This window comes from Phaseolus vulgaris, chromosome 8 (assembly GCF_000499845.2).
Source record: "Phaseolus vulgaris cultivar G19833 chromosome 8, P. vulgaris v2.0, whole genome shotgun sequence".
Classification (NCBI taxonomy): Eukaryota; Viridiplantae; Streptophyta; class Magnoliopsida; order Fabales; family Fabaceae; genus Phaseolus; species Phaseolus vulgaris.
In genome coordinates, this window is record NC_023752.2 from 24,313,222 (window position 1) to 24,324,122 (window position 10,901).

The 10,901-nt window shown below is 48.0% G+C and overlaps 1 protein-coding gene across 1 annotated transcript; it reads right to left on the reverse strand.

Annotated features, from left to right (window-relative positions):
• Positions 1–258: 258 nt before the first annotated feature.
• LOC137824802 (uncharacterized) lies at positions 259–636 on the reverse strand. The gene has a single exon (XM_068630481.1). The coding sequence runs from the start codon at positions 634–636 to the stop codon at positions 259–261; it is 378 nt and encodes a 125-aa protein (XP_068486582.1).
• Between the last annotated feature and the right edge of the window lie 10,265 nt (positions 637–10,901).

Genomic DNA, 10,901 nt, shown 5'->3' on the forward strand with positions numbered 1-10,901 from the left:
TCTTCCATCACCTACGCTTGGCGACACCTACGCTTGGCGACGCCTACGCCTGGCGATGCCTACACCTGGCGACGCCTACTCCTCGCGACGCCTCAAGCCTTTGTTTTTGTTTCTTAATCTTTACTTTTACGTTGTGAGAGAGGGAAAAACCGAGACAAAGTTTTCTTAAGCTTCGTTTTTTACTTGGGTGACCTCATTAAAAAACCCCCGAAAGGGAAAAAGAGTGTTCCCTTTTAAACTGTGTACTACATAATGTTTTTAGCTGAAATAAAACTTCAAATTGGCTGCGTTCCAGCTACGTGGGATGGGGCCTCCTTCCAGAGTTTCAAGCTTGTACGAGCCATTCCCCTTGGCTTCAGTTACTCTGAAGGGTCCGGTCCACTTGGGAGACAACTTGCTCTCCAACTCATAAGGATGAGCCTTCCGCATGACCAGGTCAGCCACTTGGAATTGTCGCGGCTTCACCTTAGAGCTGTACTGATGCTCCACTCTTCTCTTCACGACTTCAGCCTTTATCCTCGCCTCTTCTCTGGCCTCGTCTAACAGGTCTAAATTCACCTTTCTTTCTTCGTTGGACTCCTCTGCCATAAAGCTTAGGAAACGTGGGGAACTCTCGTGAATCTCCACCGGGATCATGGGGTCTGACCCGTATACTAGGCTAAACGGCGTCTCCATGGTGGAAGATTGAGGCGTGGTGTGGTACGCCCACACAATCCTTGGCACTTCTTCTGCCCACGCCCCCCTTAGCTTTCTCTAGTCTTCGCTTCAACCCCCTTAGCAAAATTCTATTCGCAGACTCTACCTGCCCATTCGTCTGGGGGTGTTCGACTGACGCGAACACTTGCTTGATTCCTACCTCTGCACACAGCTTCCCCAACTGTTGGTTCGCGAACTGAGTGCCATTGTCTGAGATGAGACGCCTCGGCACCCCGAAACGACATACAATGTTCTTCCAAACAAAGTGTTGCACCTTGTGTGTAGTGATCTGTGCCACTAGCTCTGCCTCTATCCACTTCGTGAAGTACTCAATGGCAACTATCAAGTACTTCATCTGCCTTATCGCCATAGGGAAAGGCCCTAGAATATCGATTCCCCATGTGTGGAAAGGCCACGGGCTGTAAATCGATCTCAGCTCTTCTGGAAGCGCCTTGTGCCAGTCAGCATGCTTCTGACACTGCTTGCATCGCTGGGCATACCTTACACAATCTTCCCTCACCGATGGCCAATAAAACCCTGCACGAATCACCTTGGAAGCTAATGATCTTCCTCCCACATGGCTTCCACAAATCCCCTCGTGGAGTTCCAACATGATCCTCGTACACTCGTCGCCACTCACACATGTCAGAATTGGGTGCGTAAACCCATGCCTTAACAACACTCCATCAACGAGAGTGTACCTTGCAGAGTTCTTCTTTATCTTCTTGCCTTCCCCAGGTTCTGCTAGGAGGATCCCATCTGCTATGTATCGCCTGTAAGGCGTCATCCACGTTCCCCCTTCTTCCACAGCACACATATGCATACACTTATCTTCTTGGGGCGAGGCCGCATAGACGTTGACACGGGGTGTCCTCGCCGTATCTTGAATCAAAGAGCGATGGCTCCTTGGCTTTCCTCTCGTTGCCCTGATGTGAAGAACATCCACCCTATTGTCTGCCACAAACTTTCGCGGCGTCTTGAGCGTTTCCTGGATGACTGTCCTCTGCCTTCCCCCCTTGCCTGAGCTGGCCAGCTTGGCGAGCAGGTCAGCTCTGGCATTTTGTTCTCTAGGGACATGCACCAGCTCGAACGTAGCGAAAGCTCCCCTTAATACTTGGACATATTTCAGATACGCCGCCATTTGTGGGTCCTTTGCCTGATACTCCCCAGTCACCTGCCCTGTGACCAACTGCGAATCACTCTTTGCCAAGAGGCTCTGCGCACCCATTTCCTTGGCCAAGAGCATTCCAGCGATTAAAGCCGTATACTCAGCTTGATTATTACTTGCCTTAAAGGCGAAACGTAGGGCTTGCTCGATCAGCACCCCATTAGGCCCCTTCAAGACTATTCCCGCGCCGCTCCCCTGCTGATTGGAGGACCCATCCACTGAGAGCATCCACTGCAATCCTAACTCCACCTCTTGGGGGGCACCTCCTAGTGAGAGCTCTGTAACCAAATCTGCGTAGACTTGCCCTTTGATGGATCCCCTGGGCTCGTACTGGATGTCAAACTCTGACAGCTCCACTGCCCAGCGAACCATCCTCCCAGCGACATCTGGCTTCTGAAGTACCTTCTGAATGGGGAGGTCCGTCATCACCACCACTGTGAAGCTATGGAAATAGTGACGGCGCCTCCTGCCTGAAAACACTACTGCCAGCGCTGCCTTCTCCAATGATTGATATCTTGTCTCTGGGCCCTGTAAAGCCTTGCTTACAAAGTAGATGGGCCTCTGCACTTGATCCTGCTCCTGGACCAGCACATAGCTGATAGCCCACTCAGTCACAGTGAAAAACAAACGAAGGGGGACGCCTGCCCATGGCTTACACAGCATCGGAGGCGTCGCCAAGTAGTCCTTTAGCTTGAGGAATGCTGTTTCGCACTCATCTGTCCACACAAAACGGCTATTCCTCTTGAGGCACTGAAAGTATGGCTGACCCTTCTCACCCCCAGCAGACATGAACCTTGACAAAGCTGCCATCCGCCCAGTCAGCTGTTGCACTTCTTTCACTGAGGTTGGACTCCTCATGGCAATGATAGCTGCGCACTTATCAGGGTTCTCCTCTATTCCCCTCTCTGTGAGCATAAAGCCCAAAACTTACCCGCCTCAACCCCGAAGACGCACTTCTCGGTGTTCAGTTTGAGGTGGTAATTTGATATGGTGGCAAACAGCTCTTCTAGATCCGCTGTGTGCCGCCCCCTCTTCTGCGAGGTCACCACCATGTCGTCTACGTAGGCTTGCACGTTCCTTCCCAGCATGGGTGCAAGGAGCTTATCCATTAGCCTCTGGTAGGTGGCGCCTGCGTTCTTCAGCCCAAACGACATCACCTTATAGCAGTAGTTGCACGTCTCCGTCATGAACGCCGTTTTGCTCTCATCCCTTGGATGCATCTTTATTTGATTGTACCCCGAGAAGGCGTCTTGGAAGCTCAACATCTTACACCCTGAAGCGCTATCCACCAACGCGTCGATGCTGGGTAAGGGGTACGAATCTTTGGGGCACGCCTTATTCAAATCAGTGAAGTCGACGCACATTTTCCACTTCCCATTCGCCTTCTTCACCAAGACAACATTGGCCAGCCACTAAGGGTATTGGATCTCCCTGATGTGCCAAGCACTTAGCAATTTCTTCGTCTCCTCCTGCACGACGAGGCGCCTCTCATCGTTGAACTTCCTTCTTCTCTGTCGTACCGGGCGAACCTTGGGATCCATGGTAAGGTGGTGGCATAGGAAGTCTGGGTTGATGCCTGGCATGTCCGAGGCGGACCATGCGAAAGCATCTAGATGGCGCGAGATCACCACCGCCACTTCATCCTGTTCCTCCTGGCTCAGTAAACGTCCCAACTTGAATACCTTGCCACCTATCTGCCTCTCCACCACGTTGTCTACTGGTTGGGGTCGCCTGTCCCGCGCACTTTCCACACGAGACTCGCTTCTGCTTCCTTCTCTTATAGGCGTCGCCTCCTCTGACGCTTCTTCCATGGGCGAGGCCCCCTCGGATACTTCTTCCATGGGCGAGGCCCCTCCATGTGCTTCTTCTAAGGACGCATCTTCCCCGGGTGTCGCCTCTGCGGGTGAGGCCTCGACAGGCGTTGACTCCACAAGCGTCACCTCTTCCAAGGGCTCTACCTCCATTGGTGTATTTGAAACGGGCGGGCGTTCCATCACCATGACCATGCCCCTTTTCATTTTTAAGTTGTTCTCGTAGCATCTTTGGGCCTCCTCTTGATCAGACTTGATCACGATCACCTTGCCACTAAGGTCTGGCAGCTTCATCTTCATGTGGCGCGTGGAGGCCACTGCTCTTAGCCTATTCAGTGCTGGCCTACCCAACAGAATATTGTAAGCTAAATTGGCAATTACTACTAAGTATCGAATGCTCTCTGTACGGGACGTCGTTCCATCCGTAAACATCGTCCTTAGCTCCAAGTAGCCTCGTACTTCCATTTGGTCCCCTGCAAACCCATACAAGCATCCAGTGTAGGGCCTCAGCAGGTCAGGGGACAACTGCAGCTTGTTGAAGGTCGACCAAAACATGACATCTGCAGAACTGCCCTGGTCGACGAGAACCCTATGCACCTTTCTCCCAGCTGTGACAACTGAAATGACCACGGGGTCATTGTCATATGGGACGACATCACGTAGATCAGCTTTCGTGAACACCAGGTCTGTCTCCCACGGGTCGTTCGAACCCTCTCCAACAACGAAATTCACTGTCCTTACATACCTCTTGCGCTGAGAGGCAGTGGGCCCCCCTCTTGAGAAGCCACCAGAGATGGTGTGTACTTCTCCGTGGATTGGCATTTCGTGCGCCTGATCTTCCTCTGGCGCTGCCAAGGCCGCGGCCGTGGCCGACCCGGCCAAGTAATCTTTCAGAAAGCCATTCTTCACTAGCTCGTCTAATTGATGGCCCAGCGCCAAGCAGTTGTTGATGTGGTGCCTAAATGCCTCGTGGAACTCGCACCACGAGTCTTTTTGAGGTCCCAACACTTTATCTGTCTTCACCGGTGGCCTCAGCCTGTTAGCTATGTTTGGCACAACAATAAGATCCTTAAGCTCCACCACGAAATTGTGCCTTATCGGCTTGTTCCGTTCCCTCGCCGACCTGTTTCCCTCTGCTCGACCCCTAGCTTGGGGCCTCCTTGCCTCGTATGGGCGTCTCCTCTCCTGGTTCTTCCTTCCCGTCGCTGCCTCGTTGACCTTGGCAGGTTGTGCACACGACGGTGCTCTCGGGCGTGTGGGTGCAACGCTTGTGCGCTTCTCGCACACCTCGCCCTCAGTGGCGATGTGTTCAACATCACGACGCCTTATCTCAGCAAAAGTTCGGGGGCGGTTGCGAATGATTGACTCGCAGAAATGCCCAGGGCACACCCCCTTTCTGAATGCATAGACAATCATGGGCTCCTTCGTGGTGCCAACCTTCACCACCTGAGCCCCGAAGCGATTGATATACTCCTTCAAGGTCTCGCCTTGATACTGCTTCACGTCAAACAAGTCATACGAAACTGGTGGTGGAGCCCTGTTTGCTAGGTATTGCTCCCTGAATAACTGGGAAAGCTGTGCAAAAGATGTGATATGGCCATCTAGAAGGCTGATGAACCAGTCCATGGCCATGCCAGTCAGAGTGCTCATGAAGAGCTTGCACCTTACGGCGTCGGAGCCGCCTACCAGCATCATCTGCGTGTGGAACGCAGTGAGATGTGCTTCGGGATCCTCCATCCCAGTGAAGGTCACGTTAGGACCTACGAACGTGTTAGGAATTACGGACTTCAAAATCGACTGCGAGAACGGCGTAGAGAATTCCCTTGGTGGAGTGAAACACTCGCGCTCATCTGCATCACGTAGCCCTGAGTTGTTGCGCAACCCACGACGGAACTCCTCATTCGTACGACAGAGCTCTTCGTTTCTCGCCTGAGACGCCGCGAGATCCGCCTGTATGCGTTCTTGTTCAACCTTTGATGCCGCCATTGCCTCCTGCAATCCCTGCATCATATCCATGACCTGCTGCATGGTCATGTCTCCACTCTCAGCGCCCGTCGAATTTTGCCTGGTGGTTCTCATCTTCAGCGATTTCTTGAAACTCTCCTAACTGTTGCGGCGGTTCTAACAAACTCTCCGGTGGAATCGCACGAGATTGCGAACGAACGGTGAAAACTTGGTGGAACTCAAGAACGAACGATTGAAACTTCAAGAAGATGAAGAAAACGATGGAAACTCGAACAACAAACCTCAAACAAAGACGAACAAATGGTGATCTGAACTGAACTTCACGATGAACTGAGGATTTTGGGTGATTCTTGAAGCCTGATCTCGAAAACTGCGACTGAAGAAACTTCTAACACTTGCGGTGGGAGCTGATGTTTTAAATCGGCCCCACCGTGGGTGCCAAATGTTCCTGCCGGTTGACTGAGAAAGTCTCCGTGCGTGGCTCTAACTTGCGAACAATGACTCCTTCGTCTTCAACTCAGATCTCCGCCTTACGCTGCCGTGAGCACCTGAAATGAAGTGAGCAAAGGGCGCCCTCGCGGCCGTTTGCACTCTGACGATTAAGTCAGCAAAGCAAGAAACATCAAAACCTCCGTATCGGAGAACTGTAACTGAATCGTAACTAACTCTGATCTCTCTCTAACCACTCGTGCGTAAACTGAGTAAAATGTGCAACTAATAAAATGTACCTTGGTAAACTTTCAGAGAAGCTTATATACCTTGATGTTTCAGTGCTTACTGCCACGTGTCCTTCTGACTTAACCGCCATTCCACGTGGAAGGCCTTACAACGCTGTAACCCAACTTAGGGAAACTCCAACGTGTAAGTCCTCCTTCTCTAGAGTGCATCTGGCGTGAGGGGTGACTACCTGGGTGCCAACTCATGCGCCCCAGCTTCTAGTCACCCGCCCTGGGAGTGTATTTTCCTTCCTCTCGTACCATGCACATGGTTCGCCCCTGGGTGTGGCCCTCTCTTGGGTCGTATCTGTCCCAGGGACTCTCCAGAGGTGGCGTGGGTACTTCACGAGTCAGGTTACCCCCTACTGGTACTGGGACTATGGCCTTGGAGCCACCTTTCTCCTCGTCCGTACCGTGGCCTATTACCATGTCGCCCCCTCCACGGTCTTCCCTACCCGTGGGTATCGGGGGGTGACATCATCAACGCCTTAACCTGGCGACGTCCCAACCTGGCGACGCCTCAACCTGGCAACGCCTCAACCTGGCAACGCCGCAACCTGGCGACGCCTAAAAAAAGGTCAAGCTATTGACTTTTTCCCTTGGGCCCATTGGTGGGTGCCACCCTGTGTTTGACTTTGACCTTGACTTTGACTTTGGTCAACGCCTGGGGACGGGTCGGTACAGTGAATATGGAATGCAAATGCGAAAATGAATTGGGAACATGGTAAGCATCAATGGTGTTCATTGCCAAACCAAATGATGATCCATACTCAAGAAATGAGCCGAAACCCAAGAACACAATTCAAGGAAACATATGAAAATTAAGAGCATAAATGGAATGGAAAATGGAAGAAGAAACTTAGGGAAGGGATGGTGAGAATGATCATGCCACTTGGGGTGTGGAGGCCACCAAGATAAGTGGAAGGGCCGCCACTTGAGAGCCTCACACTCTTCAAGATAAGACCATGTAAAGATGAAACAAGCCTCACTATAATCTCTCACAAAATGTGCAGAGTTTCTTTACTTTTTAAAATTCAACATGTAAAATACAATGGGTAGGCCTCCTATTTATAAGTAAATGAGCCTTGGAAAACAAGCAAGAGGGGTAAGATGGGAAAAGGAAAAAATGGGCAGCCTTAGGGTTTGACTAAGTCAAACCCGCATCCTAGACTTGTCCTTCTTGAAACTAGGTCAAATTGTCTTCCTAAAGGGCTAGGAACAAGCTAAAATGATACCTACACCCCTATTATGATAAAGGAACCTTATTCTAGCCTATCTTTGCTATTTAGACCCCTAAAGTGAGCCTAAAATTATTTACAACATATTCTATCTCTTAAGAAGACCAAAAGGAAGAACAGTTGGTGGTTTGGTTTATGCCCATCTTCTCTGGTCGAGTCCATAAGATCCTTGGTGGGGTCTTGAATTGTTTGCTGAGATGAGTGCTCGCCATGTGCTTTGTCTTTTTCTTCCTTGGTCATCTTCATAACTACTTGGTTTGTATCATGCCCCCCAAGTTTGAGAGAATTCGACCTCAAATTTAGAACTCCTGTAGATAACATAGTTAGTTTGTTCACATATAAGATAGTGCAAGGATTGGGATGTGAACTCAACTTATATTCTTTAAGTGTGGGGAGTGCATAAGATGGGTTTCTATATACATACCAAGTTTGAAAAGAATGTTTGGGAATGACAAATCTTTGTGATGAAAGTCCTTTTAAAAGGTGGAAACCTTTAAGAGGTGTTTGAAAATCATCCCTAAAATTCTTTAACAGAGATGGTAAGTAGATAGAAACCTTTGGTAATGAAAAAGAGAAGGATGAAGTATACTGTGAAGGCGCAGTTATTTTTGTGTGGTCTAACAAGATGAGATCCTTTTTACTTTCCTCGGCATTTTCATTTTCTCTTTTTGTTTTTATTTGAATTTGGTCTTGATTTACCTCTTGTAACATTATGGTTCTTTTACTTGGACAATTGGCAGCTATGTGTCCAAAACCTAAACATTTAAAACATTTTGTGCTTGAAGTTTTGGTGGGTGACTTAGGGGTAGAGGTAGAAGGATTGTGTTGAGAAACTTTTTGGTGAGAAGTGATGTCTTTTCAAAAATGGGAAGGAGAAGGTTTTGTAGAAATGTTGTTTGCACACTTCCCGAAAGATTTGTAGAAACCATCATTAGGAGTATTTTTGAAAATTGTTTTCTTTGAAATTTGTGATTCACCTTGATGGCTAGGTGAACCAACTACTTTAAGGAAGAATACTCATATTTAAAAAATCAAAAGAATATTGTGGTTGTTGGTGTTGATGGTGCTGTTTGTCAAAATTGTGCACTCGCCAATCATGTTTTTGACTCTCATAGTGCATGGAATGTCTAGTTGTTCTTGGCGGCTCTCATCTCCTTTTTTGAGTTTGCCTTGCTTGAGCTTCTTCTAGTCTTTGCAATCTTTTCGCTAGTTAGCTTATTTCCTTATCTTTGTGGACCATTCGCTTCTTGACCTCCACAAGTTCTCCCAAAAGGTGGGCTTCTTGACCTGGAGGACGTGGTTCCTCATGAGAATGATCCGGTGGTGATATTTGTTGACACCGCAGGAAGGAAGGTGCACAGAGTCCTGATTGATCAAGGGAGATCGGCTGATGTGATGTTCTGGGCAACATTCACTAGCAAGCAGTTATCCCCCGACTAGTTGAGGCCATACGATGGGTGCTTGGTCGGCTTCACGGGAGATCAGGTAGAAGTACAAGGGTACGTTGAGCTAAGGACGACCTCCTTTGACGATATCGCGGCCAGGACGATCCCCATTAGGTACATCGTTGTTAATGTGTCCTCCGCTTATAATTTGCTTTTGGGGCGACCTTCCCTTAACAGGTTGAGTGCAGTGGCCTCAACGACCCATATGAATATGAAACTAGCTTCTTTGGAGGGAGGAGTTATTACCATAAAGTCTTACCAGAAGATGACGCGGAAGTGGTACGAGAGTAGCCTATAGAATAGGAGAACTTATGCAATCATTGTTCAGGCAGGGGAGGCATAATGGATTGCGAAGGCAGAAGTTGTCAATGAGAGGCGACCTAGACCTGTTGGAGAGGTTTAGGAAAGGGAGATAAAAGGAAAGATCTTTATGCTCGCATTAACTCGGAGACCTTAAAGAGAATGGTGGAAGTTGAGGCAAAAGACCAAGATGAGATCTCGGTAGTTCAAGGTTGCCGACTTGGTAATGCGAAAGGTTCATCCTTACTAGTTAGAACACAAGTTATCTCCGAAGGGGACTGGCTCGTTTCGCGTAATCGAGGTGCTCGGGAGTGGAGCATACAGGTTAGAAACCTTGGAGGGGGGAGCCATTCCTTGAACATGGAACGCGACAAACCTCAAGTTTTATTTTAGTTAAGACGTTTTGTTTTAATTCTTTTTCTTTATGAACAATGTGATGATTAAGGTGATGCTCTTTTTCCTTGAAAGGTGTTTTTTAACGAGGTCATCTAATGATAAGTTTGTTTTTGAAAGATGATGCATTAGTTTTGTTTATTTGTTTAGAGTTAGAACATGGTAAGATGACCTGTCACAGTAAGATTATCCTAATAGGCACCCTGTGTGTAAATTGATTATCTATTGACAGATAAGACAACTTGTCTCGGTAGAATTATCCGAGTAGGCTCCCTGTGTGTAAATTGATTATCTATTGATAGATAAGACAATAAGACAACCTGTGATGGAAGAGGCCCAAGCACAAACCCACATGCAAGCCCACCAAGAAGTAGATTTTATTTTCTTGTCAAAATTAGCATAGGAACTTTATTTTTAATTTTCTTATAATTAATTTTGGCACTTCAAACACCAACCTAGGTAAATTTAGGGTTTCTAAAAACCTCTAAATTTACCAAGGCCGATTATGGCTAAGCCATGGAGAGAGTTCACGCTTCCTACATGTTCCATATTTAACATGTGTTAAATATGCTTCATGTGCTCACTTCCATTTAGGCACCAATTTCAAATTCTTTTCATTTCAGTTTAGCTTTCATTTCATTTGTATTTGGCTCTTCAAATTCCAGCCCTCCATTGCTATAAAAGAAGGTGCTTGTGTCATGAAATGGCAAGATTATTCTAGAGAAAATTGCTGCCAATTTTGCTCCTTGTCTCCTACCTCTCTAGGATAGACATTTTAATCTTCATTCTTCATCTTTGCCAAGTGAGATGGCCTCACCACTCACTCTCCACACCTAGCATGCCCCTTCAAGGAGTCCACCACTCTTCATGAGTTCCTTGCACGTCTTCTTCCATGGATGCTTCCGCCAATTCCACCAAAGAAAAGCTACGGATGAAGGCACACCTCCATCAACCTGTCTCGGTAAGATTATCCGAGTAGGCGCCCTGTGTGTTAATTGATTATCTATTGACAGATAAGACAACCTGTCTCGGTAAGATTATCCGAGTAGGTTCCCTGTGTTTAAATTGATTATTTATTGATAGATAAGATGACCTATCTCGATAATATTATCCGAGTAGGCGCCCTGTGTGTAAATTGATTATCTATTGACAGATAAGACGACCTGTCT

What these genes read in the sequence shown, in the direction of transcription:
- LOC137824802 (XM_068630481.1), bottom strand. Translation starts at nt 636, where the DNA reads ATGATCCCGGTGGAGATTCACGAGAGTTCCCCACGTTTCCTAAGCTTT.